The sequence below is a fragment of the Gopherus evgoodei genome, chromosome 10, assembly GCF_007399415.2.
Source record: "Gopherus evgoodei ecotype Sinaloan lineage chromosome 10, rGopEvg1_v1.p, whole genome shotgun sequence".
NCBI lineage: Eukaryota > Metazoa > Chordata > Testudines > Testudinidae > Gopherus > Gopherus evgoodei.
Genome location: NC_044331.1, coordinates 82895499 through 82912022, shown reverse-complemented (window position 1 = coordinate 82912022; position 16524 = coordinate 82895499). Strand labels below are relative to the sequence as shown.

The 16524-nt window shown below is 48.5% G+C and overlaps 1 protein-coding gene across 6 annotated transcripts in view; it reads right to left on the bottom strand.

The window, feature by feature from the left end:
• TRAF7 (TNF receptor associated factor 7) overlaps positions 1–16524 on the bottom strand; it is a 43019-nt gene that overhangs the window by 14914 nt on the left and 11581 nt on the right. For 5 of the 6 annotated variants that reach the window (XM_030577417.1, XM_030577416.1, XM_030577413.1 and 2 more), the window contains 5 exons: positions 12028–12146; positions 11728–11785; positions 10102–10193; positions 4653–4769; positions 2664–2756 (listed from right to left, as the gene is read on the bottom strand). In XM_030577417.1, coding sequence (XP_030433277.1) covers positions 2664–2756; positions 4653–4769; positions 10102–10193; positions 11728–11785; positions 12028–12108 — 441 coding nt within the window. In that variant the 5' untranslated portion in view covers positions 12109–12146. Of the gene's footprint in view, positions 1–2663; positions 2757–4652; positions 4770–10101; positions 10194–11727; positions 11844–12027; positions 12147–16524 lie in introns of those variants that run through there. The other variant, XM_030577418.1, reaches the window with a different exon arrangement.

The window sequence follows — 16524 nt, the reverse complement described above, 5'->3', positions numbered from 1 at the left end:
AAATGAAGCTGTGTGAAAACAGAAATATCTAGTTCAAGCAGCCAAAAACACACACCAGGGCCTGATCCTCAGAGGTTCTGAGCACCTGCAGTGAATCCAGTGAGACTTGCTCTGCACCTCTCTGAATCCTCTGCGCTGATTTCTCGACCCACAAAGACCACCCCAGGTTTCCCTGCCAGCCACCCCAATTACAAAACAGAAATGACACAAGTAACAATTTATGAAAGCAGCATCCAAAGGTAAAAAATACAGTTTAGCCTTTTCCCCCTTGGACTGTGCTACTTGGCAAATTGTCCACATACATCCCCCCCACCTGGAGAGCTTTAGGGCTGTCCCAAGCACAGCTGTGCAGGTAGAAGAACGGAAAGGTGGCTTGTAACCAGCCATGTTAAAAGCCACAGCGTCTACCTTTCTCCTCGTGCAACAGAAACCTGCAGTAACTAAAGCAACTGACTCACTATGAAAATATGCTAATGAGTGTGAATATAATGTCACCGGAATATGCTTCATGCAAAAGGTCTCTTGTAAGGTATCATTACAAAGCGTATAAGTGTGATCATCCTATTTCTATAAATGTACCACTCTTGTATCTGAAACTAGAAATATGAAATATAACTCTGAGGGCCTACTGTAATTATGCAAAGTGCGGGCAATTAACGGTGGTTTGGAATCTTGATGGCTCCCATTAACCAGGACAGTTGTCTGCAGATGGGTGTGTTTTACCTGTAAGTCTTCCTGTATGTGTGTGTGCTGGCAAGTGGGTAATGAAGTCTTGCAGTGACATGTGATCATATCACCTGAACTGGAATCCATCTTTAACCTGGTGTCTTTCCATTGAGAAGGAGGGGTGGGAATCCAGAGAGGGACAAAGGATTCCCACCTTATGCAAAAGATATATAAATGGGTGGAACAGAACAAAGGGGCAGCCATCATGAGGAATCCCCTAGCTACCACCTGAGCTGGAACAAGGACTGTACCAGGGGAAAGGATTGTGCCCAGGTGTCTAGTCTGTGAAAGAGACTTATTGAAACATCTCTCAAGGTGAGATTTTACCTGTATTTAGTTGTATTACTGTATTAGGCCTAGATTTGCGTGTTTTATTTTATTTCACTTGGTAATTCACTTTGTTCTCTCTGCTATTACTTGGAACCATTTAAATCCTACTTTCTGCATTTAATAAAATCACTTTTTACTTATTAATTAACCCAGAGTATGTATTAATACCGACGGGAGAGGGGAAACACCTGTGCCTCTCTCTCTATCAGTGTTATAGAGGGTTTTATACAGGGTAAAACGGATTTATTTTGGGTTTGGACCCCACTGGGAGTTGGACATCTGAGTGTTAAAGACAGGGACACTTCTGTGCGTTGCTTTCAGTTAAGCCTCCAGCTGTTGGGACGTGGTTCAGACCCTGGGTCTGGGTTTGCAGCAGGCTAGCGGGTCTGGCTCAAAGCAGGCAGGGCACTGAAGTCCTAAGCTGCCACGGCAGGGATATAGTCTTGGCACATTAGTTGGCAGCCCAAGGGGGTTTCTATGATTCAACCCATCACACTCACTCTCAGGCCAAAGCTCATAGACAGAAAAAGAGCAAGATGAACTCTGCAGCGTTTCACAGGATTCTAATCTGACTCAGTAGGTTCTCCGGAGTCTGCGACAAGGCCACAACTTGGCATCGTCACTTGAGAATTGCAATGTTATTATTACAGCAATATGTTATCTGCAACTCTGCTGTGACCTCCCTTTCCTGCCTCACACAGCTGCGTGCTCCCTCCAGAGCTGCCAAACAAGAACTGCAAATGAAACCAGTTGGTTTCCTGCTGCAGAGGGTTATTTTCCATATTAACCAGTAAATCTCTGAGTCTACATGAAAGGTTTCTGGCTGGAACAGTCACGCGGGTATTGTGTACAGAGAGGCAGGCTTTCTGGCTGGCTGAAAAGGAACAAGCTTCAGCTAATGAGAGATAGCACCCTTACCTCAATAATCATCCTGCCTTGTGCTTCACTAGTTATAGATCCAACCGAGGATCCCATAGCACTTTACAAGCATTCGAGAATTATACACCCAACACTACCATAAAGACATATTCCTTCTGCAGGTGGCACAGAAGCAGGAATATTATACAGCTACTATTAAAATATTAATAAAATGGAGTATATAAAAGTAATTAATAATACTTTGCCCTTCCACTGTGCCTTTCATCTGAGGGTCTTAAGAGACTTTTAAAAGCATTAACTAAATTAAGCCTCACACCACACTTGGTAGATAGGGAACAGTCTATCTACCACTAAAATGCAGCCATCTCTGGAGTGGAACACAGCAGAATGCAGAAACGCTGCACAGCAAAACTCTTCAAGATAGGAAGTGAAGGGCTACAAACCCAACTGAAATAAGATTGGAATATGCAATACAAAAAGTGTCATGGGATCTTTAACCTCACTGGGGCACTGGTTCAGAACAGACTCTCAGGTGACAAAGCCACCTACTAATCATCAACACCTTTCATGCAGCACCCTGAGTTTTCCTGGCAGGTCTCCCCTCATCTAAGCACAGAGCCTGCTTGGCTTGCAAGATCTAATGGTCACCAGTCAAAGCGGCATAGCTGGTAGCCACACCGTTAATTCACAAAGCCCATGGTAGTGATGTGGAAAGAGGAATTCCTTACCCCACAGGTTGTGATGACTGGATCTTTAAACACACTACAACACAACTGGCAGCAGAGTTTCACTGATGGCTGTTCGGCAAACACCAAGGGCTCCTGAATACAAACAAAGACCAACGGTGAAGTCAGGAGCTTCTCTACAATTCCAGTGTAGTCCCCGTTCCACACTGCAGGGCGCAGAGAGTAAGGAAGCAGCATGTACAGTGAGAGTTTTGAGGCCACACTACAAAATTATTAAGTCAACCTAACTTAGGTTGGCATACAGATGCCGCAGTAGTTACATTGCTCCTGGGTGTCCTTGTGCTGGTGGTGCAGAGCTTTCCCCAGAAGAGCTTGTATCCATTGTACTGTCAGAGTGGGGCACTGTGGGGTGACTCCTGAAAGCCAGTAACAGGGGATGTAAGTATTGCAGTGTCTGCAATGACACCGCATTGACACTGACTCTGCGCCGCTCGGGGAGGTGGAGTTATTAAGTTGGCATAGTGGGGTGGTTACGTCAGTGGGAGCAATGTTTCAGTGTAGACCCTCCTCAAGTTCGGTCGACATAAACTGCCTTGTGTCGACCTAACTCTGTAGTGTAGACGGTCTGCAGCTGTGATGCCGAACAGCATCAATGCAGCTCAAGGCTACCAAGGAGACAAGAGAACAAAGCTTCCTAACCAATTGCCAGGGCTGCCAGGACTCAACTTTCCTTATCTCCAGCTGAAATTTAATTTCAATAGGCCAGCTTCTAGGGGCTGAGCCTAGAAATGGCCAGGGGCCCTCCCCCACCACTCCGTTCACTGGGAACCTGGGGTACTCGGCATATGGCAAGATCAGGACCCTAATGAGGTCAGCTAGTTTCAACTGAAGTCAGTGGAGCTGTGCCAGTTTAGCCCAGCAGAGAATCTGGCCCCTAGTTTAGGAGGCTGGCTGAGTCCTTAGGGACTGCTCAGCTCGCTGGGAGGACCTTGCCGAATTATGGCCATACTGAAGCAGTGAGTGACGGCTTAAACCTTCTGGGCAAAAAGGCCTCTGAATTATTGATTTGAAGCCTGACATTCGAAAGTGATTTAGAAACAATATCTACGTGCCCTGTGTATCTGAGATGTCCTAAAGGAAAGATTTCTCTGCCTCATGCAATCCATGGGACTTGGCTTCTGTCACTACAGGCCGGGAGCTCTGCTTTAGTTTTCCAGTTAGACGGGAAGTTCAGGGCTCAGAAGCAGTATTCCCTGGCTATCTGGAGTACACCCTCTGAGCTCAATGCAGACCAAGGGGTAAGTATTTATTAACATTTCAGATCAGTCACTTAAGATTCAATATATATCGCTCTAAGAGTGAAACTCAGCCCAAACACCCCATGGATTGTGGTAAGGACGAGTCACTCACACATTTGCCCAACCCTTGAACCAGATGTGGCCTGGCCTGGGAGATGTTTAAGTCTGGATGCAGTCTCTGTGACACAGGCTCAGCTCCTGTTAACACTTTTAAGAGTAAGGCCCCGATCCCGTACTAACTCCAAACAGGTAGTGAAGCTGCAGTGAAATCAATGGGACTCTGCGTAGAGCTAACTGCAGGACGGGGGCCTAAGCCAGGGATGACCTACACGGGCACTGCCACCCGCAGAGAGAATGAGAACATAGCCCTTTCCCCTCTGTAGCACCCTTCCTCACAGCTAGGATCTCCATGCACTTCACAGATGTTAATCAGTGAAACCTCACAGCTCTCCAGTCAGGATTATCATCACCCCCATTTTACGAATGGGGAAACTAAGGCACAGCAAGATGAAGTGACTTGTCCAAGGTGACAGAGCAAGTCAGTGGCAGAGCTGGGACTGGAACCCAAGAGTCCTGCCTGCCAGTCTCCTGACCAACCCACTAGACAACATTCCCTCCAAACAAGGGCTCTTCCATTTGAAGGCCACATGCACACACTGCAAGTTACACAAAGAAGCTGTTTTGACGCTGAATGTCCTCGTTTTGTTTCTAAAGAAGACATTAAAATACCTACTGGTTCCTCCTCTTCCTCATGGAGCGAGAATGTCGAGCGCAAGGACATGTTGGACTCAGAGTGTAACGAGCGAACGGAGATGGCGGAGTCGGAACGGCGTGGGGTACTGATTGGAGGCTTCCAAAGTAAAGATAAAAAACAACCCAGTTATTACAAGTAACCCCACCTCTCCCATGGAGCTTCCAACTCCCATCCTCCTCCGTGCAACTTAGCAGTTCCAGGGGCCCACATGCCCTGCCAAATCTTCCTGCATCCCAGGCTGCTTGGCCTAGCCAAGTGTAAACCAGGACTGAAGCAGTAGGTATCTCATCGCCAACACAATATGGGTCACCTCATTCCCCCTCATTCAGGCCCAATACATTCAAACGCCACGGGTTCATGTGTGCCGTTACTTACTGCGTGCCCCTGTAGTGCAGTAGCTAAGAATGAATCCTTTGCAGAAAGCTTAGTAAATCTGACCCCGAGACAGCTCCCAGGCTCTGCAGTTTCTATAATCTCTGCAGTAGCACTTGTTGTTTCACTGCTATCTAACTTCTGCCAAATTGCTTTGCGTAAGCATGGAGACTTCCTCCAATTCAATTCAAGAACAGCCTGGCTTTGTTGCTTCCTGTTTGGGAGGGGAGAGCTAACTGGGCTTTGCGTGCACCAATCAAAAAGGTCGCTCTGGCTGCAAGGCTCTTTGGGATTGGCTTTGCAGGGGATGTTACCACTGGAATATTAACCAACAGCATGGTCCTTAGTATTTCCAATTCAGCGTTAAAGCAACAATGGAGAAAACTCTTCAGTCCAGCCAGGGGCAGGGGGGAATGAACAGCTTGTAGCGTATCCACTGCAGGGCATCTCAGTACAAGAACAATACTGACAAACTGGAAAGAGTTTGGAGAGGAGCAACAAAAATCTGCAAGGAGCAGGAGGGATGGACTGATGGAGGAACAACTGAAAGTGTTATGCATGCAAACTAGGGAAAGCTGATCTAAGTGAAATTACTTTAAGGTGGGTGCACAATGGGTTGACAGATGGTACTCAAAGAGCTGTTACTAATGGTTTGCTGTCAGACTGCAAGGACATATCTAGTGTTTTCTCCTAGGGGTCTGTCCTGGCTCCGGCACTATTCAACATTTTCAGCAATGACTTGGATAATGAAGTGGAGAGTATGCTCATAAAATCTGCAGATGACACCAAGCTGGGAGGGGTTGCAAGCACTTTGGATAACAGGTTTAGAATTCAAAATGAGTGTTACAAATCAGAGAACTGGTTTGAAATTAACAAGATAAAATTAAATAAAGACAAGTGCAAAGTACTACATTTAGGAAGGAAAAATCAACTGCACAACTACAAAATGGGGAATAACTGGTTAGGCAGTAGTTCTGTGGAAGAGGATCTGGGCATTATAGTGGGCCACAAATTGCATGAATCAACTACGTGATGCAGCTGTGAAAAAGGCTAATATCATTCCGGGATGTATTAACAGGAGCGTCATATGTTAGCCATGGGAGGTAATTGTCCTGGTCTGCTTCGCATGGTGAGACCCCAGCTGTGTCCTGTGTCCAGTTCTGGGCACCGCTATTTAGGAAGGATGTGGTCAAATTGGAGAGAGTCCAGAAGAGAGCAACAAAAATGCTAAAATGTTTAGAAAACCTGAGCTATGAGGAAAGATTAAAATAACTGGGTATGTTTGGTTTTGAGAAAAGAGGAGGACCTGATAATGGTCTTCAAATCTGTTAAGGGCTGTTATAAAGAGTGATCGATTGTTCTCCATGGCCACTGGAGGCCGGGCAAGTAGTAACAGCCTTAATCTGCAGCAAAAGAGATTTAGGTTAGACAGAATTCAAACCTTTTAAATTCTGAGGGCAGTTAAGCATTGGTCTAGGCTTCCAAGGGAGGTTGTGGAATCCCCATCACAAGAGGTTTTTAAAAACAAGTTGGATAAACACTTGTCAGGGATGGTTTAGGTTACTTGGTCCTGCCCCTGCACAGGGGGCTGGATTAGATGGCTCCTCGAGGTCCCTCCCAGACCCACATTCCCATGCCTAGCTTGGCTCAACAATGACTCAGAAGGGACAAGGAGAGCTTGCACCAAAGGCTGATCCTACAAGCCCTCACTCCCACAAGTAATCCCAACAAGCATTCTCACGTCAGGGTGTATAGTCAGACAACACACACTGGAAGGGGCAGGTCTCTCAACAGTGCTACTCTGCATGCCTGAGATTTAGATGGGTGTGGCTAAAATATACCTGCACTGATTTATTTGGGGAAGGAGGGCACATGGGGTAATTAGGTAGGGAAATAAAGTTTTCCTAGCGGAAGACTCAGGGCTGGGGTCTGGGTGGCTTGGCAGTGGTGTAAATGGAAATAACAAGAAACTGATGAGTTAACTTAGAATTTTTGAAAGGAAAACGACAGTGAGCAAAATCAGCTGTTTGGGGAGGTGACCCCTCAAGGTAAATATCACCCTCAGTTTTGCCGATACAAAAGCATGGAGCACTGGCCTAGCATTCAGGAGACCTGGGCTTTATTCCCTGCTGCACCACCCTGGGCAGGTCCCCTCCCACCGTTGCTCTGGGCTATTCCGATTGTGAGCACCCCAGAGCAGGAACAGCTTTCACTACGTGTATGTGCAGCACAGAGCACCATGGGGCCAGGCTCCGGTGGAGCCTCGGGCCGCTACTGCAATAAAACGGAAACAACTCAGGGCCCAGGGCGACAGAAGAGCTTCACGTGCCACACAATGAGAACATCTGTCTCCTGGAAGCACACGGACACAGATCTACACAGAGCAAGGCTTTAACGAGCAGGCTGATGACCCCTAGGGACTGCCTGGCCCAGGAGCTTGGTGACCAGCTGTCCATCAGCAGTGCCGATTTGGCACAGATTGGTTCTCCCAGAGCTTTGGGAGGGACGAGGTCTGTTAGCAGAGGTGCTGTTTAGTCTCTCCCTCCTCAGCCAAGATCCTCCGAAACTCTGTCCATTCCATCTTCAGATAATGCGAGCAATGGAGCTCCCACAACTGCCCTTGGTGGAGAATTAACAACCTGGCACATTTCACAGGCATTATTCCGCCCTCAGGCACACCAGCGAAACCTCCAGCGCCCAGACAGGGGGGGAGCTGAGAATCCATCTCCCAGGGCAGAAACAGGCCTACCACTGGCAAGTGTTTCCGCATACTCTGTGTTAGCCATTAGCATTTACACCAAGGCCACTTCACACTGTGCTGGGAGGGTGAGGAAGCCTTAACAGAGGGTACATTTCGCACACTCACCCACTGCTAGAGTGGTGTAGAGCAGCCGTGGTATAAATGAAAATCGGGCCCCTAGTTTGTACCCTAGTCACATTCCTGCAGGGCCCAACAAGGCTAGGAACATGCTGTGCAGTTTCCCAGCCTTTGGTCATCACCCAGCAGGGCAACCAGCAGTAATCGCTCCGCATGAAGACAGCACTTGGCTACTTTTGGTTTCGTTATCGGCAATTAAAAGAAAACGATCCTATTCCCAAGAGAGCTCTGGTTTGCCTCCAGCTGCCTCTGTGATGGGTGATGAGACTCTGGCACCTTCTGGGGAAGGGAAAGGATGCTTTTCCCAAGGGTTAGCGAGAGTCAATCTGGGATTTCAGGCAGTCGTGGCTCTGCCGTTCTCCTCGTCCAGAGTTCTTCACCAACTAGGTGGCTTCCTGTGCTCATTATGTTTATTGCTATTTTTGCTGACTGATGTGTAGCACTGTAGGGTCGACTGGTTGCACATTTCGGTGAGGACCATGGCTAGCTCTTACGAGAGATCAATTTTGTTTTTGATTGGAGTTTGGAGCCCTATGTGCAAGGGGACCTAGGCAACTAACTCCCTTAGTCTCCTCTGAAAATCCCAGCTGGGATCTTTTTCCTCTGTCTGTGTATTGTTAGGATTTTTAAAGCACTAGATGTTAGAGGAATGTGTCAAACCAATGCTCGGAACGTAGGATTCAAGAGCAGGGCAGTGGAGCAGGCATAATGGACCGGAACCAGGGGAGCTATGCAGATTTAACCCAGATGAGGATCTGGCCTCATATTAATAACTATTCTCTCATGTGTGTTTTTTTTAAAACTGAATGACAAGAGGGTGTGGAGGTTTTCAGAAAAGCATCATGGCCCGTGCGTGACTCAGGCAATGACACAACAATGGAGAGGAAGGTTTAACGGCTTGATCTTGCAAACTGCTGAGCAGTCTGCCCTGGCCCAGCACAACACTGAAGCACATGCTTAACTTTAAGGGACTACTCTCATGCTCCAAGTTAAGCGTGTGCTTAGCACTTTGGAGGAACAGCACCAGCATCCTCAGCACCGTGAACGATCAAGCCCTAAATCCCTCCCATAACTATCTGCATCGGAATGAAGAATCATAAAATTGCAAGACTGGACAGGCCCCGAGAGGTCATCTAGCCCAGTGCCCTACACTCGTGGCAGGACTGAGCATTATCAAAGTCTGACAAAGTCTACTCAGACTAAAGTGGGTGTTTTGTTTGTTTCAAAAAGCCCTCAATCTAAGTTTGATTTAACTGCCCCGTAACCACACTGCTCTCAGACCCTGTGATAACACCTGATCCTTGAGGAGGAAGTTACTCAGAGATGTGTGTGACGAATCAGTCAGCCAGATACAAACAAGAAGGTTTCCTTTTTCGAGGCTACCTGGAGACTAGGGAATGTTTTAAGAACTTCACACTGGGTCATCCATGGCTGACTCCAGTGGACGGGATGAATATGGCATGTCTAGCTCTGATTCTGGTTCCAGATTTTCATTCTGTGGTGAGAGACCCCCTCTAGAGGTGCAAATAGGAAAAAGATTCTGTGGAAGTAGCTACTTATCCAACTGGTGCTGCTGGCATCATTGGTTCAGACTGGCAGGCCTCAACTGTGACCCCAAAACCTTGAAAAACAGTTTTGTTTCAAGCCCTTCTCCACCCTGGGTAACAAGTGACTCTTGGGGCAGAATGTTCCCACACTTTGCAGCTGGTCTACAGGGACATTTAGGAGGCACAACTTTGGCACCTGCTTTTAAGAATTAGGCCCATTGCCTCCAAAGCTAAGGCTGCAGCGTGAAGAGTCCCACGCAGACATCGAACCCCAGCTACAAACTGCTAGAGCCTGACAGACACACAGCCTCACACTCTGAGCACCAGCCCAGGAACGCGGTAGTCTAATCCGGACTCCAATAGCGACTGTCCGCGAGCACTGTCACCTCTCTGCCTGCCAAACAGGGACAGTGACACTTACCTGCCCATACCTTCGCACCACTCTGAATCTCCTTTAAACCAAGCAAAGCCAGACAGGTCTAGCTGTGCCTACCGTCCTGGCCGGGAACTGCACATACCCTGCTTGAGACTTGCCTGGCAGAGTGCTCTCAAAGGGGATAATCAGACAACGCGCTTCTCTTGTAAGTCCCTGCGAGCGGGATCGGAAAGGTCACTCCTGTGCAATACGTACCATGCCATCGTCCTCGTCTCGCGGGGAGTAGGTGAGTGTGCTGGATGAGGAGGGAGTCCTACGGTGCTGCTTAAAGGTATTGGTCCCGTCAGCTTTAAAGCAAAAGAAACATTTCAGGTTTTTCGCTGCACCTTTAACGAGAGAGGGCTCTCAAGGAGAAGCGAAAGAAAAGGAATAGGGATTTCCCCACTCTCCCCTGGAGGCCCCAGGAAGGGCAGCGCAATCAATATCACCCGGGCTTCCTTGAGGGGAGCTGGCCCAGCAAGAAAGATAAACGGACGTTCTGCTAGAGCTACAGGCTTAAAATATTCTTAAAGGGAGCCTCCCCCCTTGCACATTTTTTATATTGGGGAGGTATGGATATTCCTTGGGCGCTACGGAAGGCTGCTATAGCCAAAGCGGAGATGTTCATATAAAGAGCAGCTTGTTACTATTTTACACTAAGGTTGTAAATGTAACTACTCAAAAGTCCAGAAATGCGACAGGTACAGCGGCACGTATAACCTTAACTCTGCCCCTTTGTGAGTATGCATTATAACGTGTGTTCCTTTTACTATGTCATTTTCGCCTGGAGGAGAGTCTTAGTTTTGTTAAGCCAAAAGCAATGTGGTCAAGGCAAGCAAAGCCACTGGTCCTCTGTGAGGTCTATGTTCATGCCATGTTTGGCTGGAGCTCTGTGAGATGGAGTGTACGACCCCTTTAAGGGACAGTCTGGCGCTTACAGCCAAGGCAGTGTGGGAGCAATCAAGGAGCACCCTGCTCCACCCTGGCAGTGAGCTTTTTAAGGAGGAAAAGGGCAGCTGAGCACTCAGGGGACCAGAAGTCATGTCGGATGCTGGGGGCTGCAGGCCCCTGGACACCAGCCTGGCCTAGACTTTTGTTTGCTGACTGTAAGTTTGATTGCTCTGACTCACGGCTCTGAGATAAGGGCCTTATGCGCCTCAGCAAGCTGCTCCTTCCCCGACCTGATGCCCATGGGAAAGGGAGCGAGCCTGCCTGCTTCCCAGAGCAGTAAGAACTAGGAATTCTGCCAGCTGGGGGAGATTTGGGGGCCTTCTTAAAGGGGACTTTTGGTTGGGTGCTTGTGGACTCACTTTCTTGGATCCTGTGCACATATTTTTTTTAAATGAAGAAAATAGGACAATGATTTTTTTCTTTTTAAAATGGGAAAAGTGCAGTCCCCTCCCCGCTGAACTCAAAACACCTGGAGGGGATTTTGTTCAACCTGTCCAAAATAATTCACATTCGGGCAGAGAGCAAAGATGGAAAGTATCAGCCCTAACAGCAAACGCTTGGGCAGGTCAGGAGGAAGGGACCTTAACTGGAACTGGGGAGATAACGGACACTGCTGTGCAGTCCCGGACATAGCAGGGGCTCCCCTGCAGCACTGGGAAGTCTGATTGATTGGAAAGCATCTCCACGGACACTTATCTCTGTCCTGCCTGGCGATCAGAGCCCTACAATAAGCTGGCTGGGGCCGCATGTGACTTGTCGCTTGTCCCTCAGTGAACATGCAGTGACTAGCTTTCGTTCACTGCCATCTGTGCAGCGAAGGAAGAATTCAATCGGAGGAGTAGGTAGCCCTTCCAGCAGGGCTGCCGTGCTCTGGGGCAGTGAGACGCTCACCTTTCGTGATGGTGGTCACAGCGGAATAGGCAGGCCCAAAAGTCGTTTCCATTCTCGTCTGAAAGGAAGGCAGAATTAACGTCACCACGTGTCCATCTGGCACAGATTGGGGGTTTCTGGTCAGCCAAGGTTGGTAAAATACAAAAGAAGATTGCTAAGATTTTATTTGTGGAGATCACAGCCCGTTGCGGCCCCAAAATTTTCATTCATCATCTTTATTTTGTCCAAACAAAGAGGAGGGCATTGAGGCCAGAAATACCCCTTCCCCCCCCCATTTCTCGCCCCTGCTCTGCTCCTTACCCCGTTAGTGTTCTCAGGAGTAGTGACGTTTGCTGCGCCACTGGAGAAGCGATTGTAGCGAGCGCTCTTGTTTGAGCTCATAATCTAGACCAGTATTTATTAGTCATGGGAAGTTTGTTCTGGAGGAAAAACAAAAAGTTGGAGGGTTGGTTATTTTTGCAGGGGCAGAGGAGGTCAGAAGAACGTTCCTTCTAGTCCTAAATCGTTCAACTCTGTGACTCAGCAAGGCCCACCAGTACATGTCTGGACTAGTATTTTCCAGATACATGGACTGGGCGTATAAAATAAGGGACAGTGGCACCAAGTGATCACCTTTCTCCTCCCTCACCTATGGTGAAAGCAACAAAAACTCTGGGAAGACAGTGACTTTGAACTGAGGAGATTGGTCCCAGGCTTGAAGGGGAAGCCTGTGTATTAAGGACTCTAACCTACCTGCAACATCCAGTGGGGTGTGAAAAACTGCCTGATCCAAATACTGGTTAGTCGAATAAGGTTTAGGATTTAGACGGCGCGCTTACCTTTGATTGTCTTTGGTAACCACCTCTGACCTTTTATACCTACCACTTATAACAACTGACAATCTATCTTTCTGTAGCTAAGGCACTTATTGTAATGTTTTCTCTTAGCCAGGGAGTTTGTCCGAAGTGCGTGGGGAATCTGCTCAGGTTACAAAGGCTTTCCTTTGAGGAAGTGGTGAGCTAAGTAATACATTTGCCCTGCTCCGGAGAAGGACTTGAGAGGCTTGCCGGTGTTTCCCTATGTACAGTTCAAGAGAGCAGTCATACACCTTAGCTGGGTGTGACTCTGCATGCTGGTGGCTGAGTGATCACAACGTCTGGAGGGGCTTGTTGCTTGGCAATGGCAAAGCATTGTGCGAGACAGTCCAGGCTCTCCAGGCCCACCGTCTCGCAGTATAAACAGGCACACCAAGTTGCTACAAGACCCCCATCCCAAATTCTATTCAAAACAACTGACTGGTGTGGAACAGACGCACGTTAAGTAGGAAACACAAGTGCATGACATGAACTGGCTGTCTCAGGTCATTGGGAATGAGATGCAGAGCCTGGCATCTCTAGCTCACAGTTCAGATTCAGACCACTGCTTGTGGAGAACTTTAGTTCCCCATCTGATGGCTATTTGGAGGCTTCTCAGACTGCAGAGAAACCCTGCAGTATTGTACATTAATTGCTCCAATGATGGAAACTTCAGTGTATGGGGCCATTACAGAGCAATGCCACGGAACACCCATAGGGGTCACTCAGTCCAGTTTTACATCACAGCAATTTCAGAAGAGCAGACAGGGATTCACGGGGCCCAGGGGATAGAGCTCCCCTCTTGAGTTTCCCCTTCCTTGTCAAGGCTGAGGCACTTTGGGGATGGACCACGCAAAAAAGCTTGCATTGCTGTATCTTCTCAGTGGATAAAGAGGGGACCGCTGAATTTGAAAGGCAAGAGGCTTACCCAACTGTTTGTACAAGGCATAGCTATCCTTTGGAACTCACTGCCACTGGATAACGGAGTTCAAGAGCTTAAGAGGATTCAGTGCATGATCAGACATCTGTACAGAGAAGAACATCTGCAGTTCAAATAGACAGGACAAAAGCAATTAAACTAAACAGGGAGCCGAACCCTCCTATTTCAGGGCACGAGCCAACACTAAGAGAGGGAGAAACATCTGCTGTGGCCAGCTATTGCATATTTGGCCAGCACAGTGTTCCTGGCCTATTTCCGCCAAGCAGCTGGTGCTAACCACTGAAGATGAGACTGGACTAGACAGACCCCTGCCCTGACAGCTCCTTCCATTCAGGACTTCAGTTTCTAGGGCTCTCAATGCAGCCTCTGCACTATGTCAATTAAAGCTCTTTGGGGCAGGAGTTGTCTCTGTGCTGGGTTTGCAGACCGCCGCGCATGCTACCACAACACACCCAACAACCAAGTCTAAATTCGTGCTTACAGATTTCTTTGCGCGACCGAGACTACACCGGCAAAGCTGTGTCCCTGTAGCTAGGCTGGCATAACCGCGCAGAGCAGAGGCAGTCTGCACCAGCGGAAAGGGTTTCCCATCGGTGCAGGAACACCACTTCTCCAAATGACTCTTCGGTTAACACAGCTGCATCTACACTTGGGGTTAAGTTGGGACAATTGTGTCAGTCAGAGGGTTGGTTTCCTCACATCCCTCACCTAGGTAGCTGCGGCATCCTAACTGTTAAGTGTAGATCAGGCCTCACGAGCATGACAATCATGCCAGGCCATGTTTTATATTAAACATTCTGCTGGTAAGCCAAAAGGACACCCCTCAGGCCCGCCTGACAGGACACACTGTACAAGTTCTTAGGTTCCATGTTACACAACTGTCCAATACTCACAGCACAATAGTTCAGTCCTGGGAAAAGAACTGTTCCCTAGAACTAAACTTTTGGAACAGGCTGTGGTTTGAGAAAGCAAGAAACCGGAGACTGTTTTAAAAAACCATTGTGGGAGAATATTTTCCATTTCTTTGGAAGCAGTGCACTGGCCACGTTCAAATGCCACATCCCGTAGGAGATGTTACGAGTTACTGGAGTGGTTTCGAGAACAGCCCGGCATTGCTTCAATCCAGAGATGAGCAGAGTTAAAGTCGTGCTGCACAGCACGAAGAGCCTGGCAACTGGTCATGAGTATCTTCGTAGAGAACAAAGACTGGGAATAAATAATACAGGCTTGTGGTTAGAGCACTGGGCTGGGACTCAGCAGACCAGAGCTCAATTCCCAGCTCTGCTACCGACACTCTGTGTGCCCTTGGGCAAACCACTGACTCTCTCTGGCTAGTTGGCTCAGATGGTTCACAATCTCTCCCTACGTAGCTGTATAGTGCCTTGTACAATGGGGCCTCTGGAGCTACTGTATTAATAGCTCCTAATGCAAACGCATGGCCCGGCCCCATTGCCCAGGCCAGGATACCGCCATGCCCATTTGTAACCGTTCCCATCGCCACCTCAGCCCCACTGGCAGCCAGGGTGCCAGCTCTAGTGCAGACAGCCGAGCACCCCCTGTGATTTAGGTTCAGCTCAGGTGCGTTTGTGCAGCCCCCCCAGAGTCCCAGCGTATAGCATGAGCCCCAGCAGAGAGGGCAAGGATTTTGCAGGGTGATTGCCCACTGGAGTGGTTACCAGGGAGCTGGGTAGAGGCTCGGGCACCCAGGAAGTGTGGCAGTTGGTGAGGTGTTTTGGCAAGCAGGAAGCAGTTGAGATTCTTGCTGTTGGGGAGGGGAAATTTCTCCTTTCTCCCACCCTTTAGGGCAGGAGCAGAGGGGACTTAAATTTGGGGAAAAGGGGTTGAACTTATGATTCCTCATCCTAGGACACCTTGGCAGCATCTACTTGCTCCCTGCCCTCTCCCTCCACACCAGTGCCCACCACGTCATCCTGCAGCAGGGGAGCAGCACTCCTGCTTGATGTTCTCCCCCGGTGAGCGGAGTGAAGAGAGCTGACATTGAAGGTGTTCTCATTAGGCTCAGGGTGAACAAAACCCCCCCTGAGATGAAGAGAGGCAATTTGCCTCTTCAGAGAATGTTTCAGGCTGTGTGCAGACTCAGGCGGATTCCATTTCACGCTCTCTCCCTTGGAAGGGTTTCTTTGCCACCATATGGATGGAGACTTCACAAAGGAAAGGGAAGCTCTGGTTCTGGGGAACAGGGATGGACTAGTCAAAGGAGGGACAATCAGGGGCAATCTGTGCAGTTCTGTAATTGCATGACACGTGGGGTCCCAGTTCCCTGTCCTCTCCAGATAGCTGTTTAATTCTAAAGGGAGCTGAGCAGCTAATTTAAGGTTGGGGAAAGTGCACACCCTCTTGGGGGCTGATCCAAAGCCCATTCAAATTGACGGAAAGACGTCCACTGGTTTCAGTGGCCTTTAGATCCAACCCTAAATAAGGGAACGTTGGCCAGAAGATGAGGATTTTCCACTCTTCTTTCTAAACATGTCCTTGGCTGAGCAGCCCTCCTGAGCTAGGCAGACAGGAGTTGGCTTCAGGTCTTCCCTGAACAGCAAAGCAGCACAATGCAAGCAATGGGCAGGATGCTGAGTGGAATATCGGCTGCTCACAGAACAGCAGCAGCCACAACTCAGATTTATATTTATATCATCTTTCAACGCAGACTACGTTAACCACCATACCTAGGAATCACTTCACCAAGTCCTGAAATGCAGCCACCTTACAGAACAGTTGCTGGACTGACAGACAACAAAGAATATCCCAGCCAACTACACCAAAGGAATTCCAGGGAGGCCGAATGTCAAAGACTCAGGCTGGAATTTGCTTTGGCCGCTAAGGTTAGCGCCTTTCGACTCTTGTAAAAATTATCATGGGATTTTGGATGGCCACAAGCGGGCAGGACTCTGATTTTACATCCAAAAGCCACATCCTCCTCACGCCAAGCAGGGGCAGTGAATCAACTCTAGCCCTGAAGGAAAAGGACCCCTGATGAATCTGCAGCACTTCACTTTCCCCCTCCAA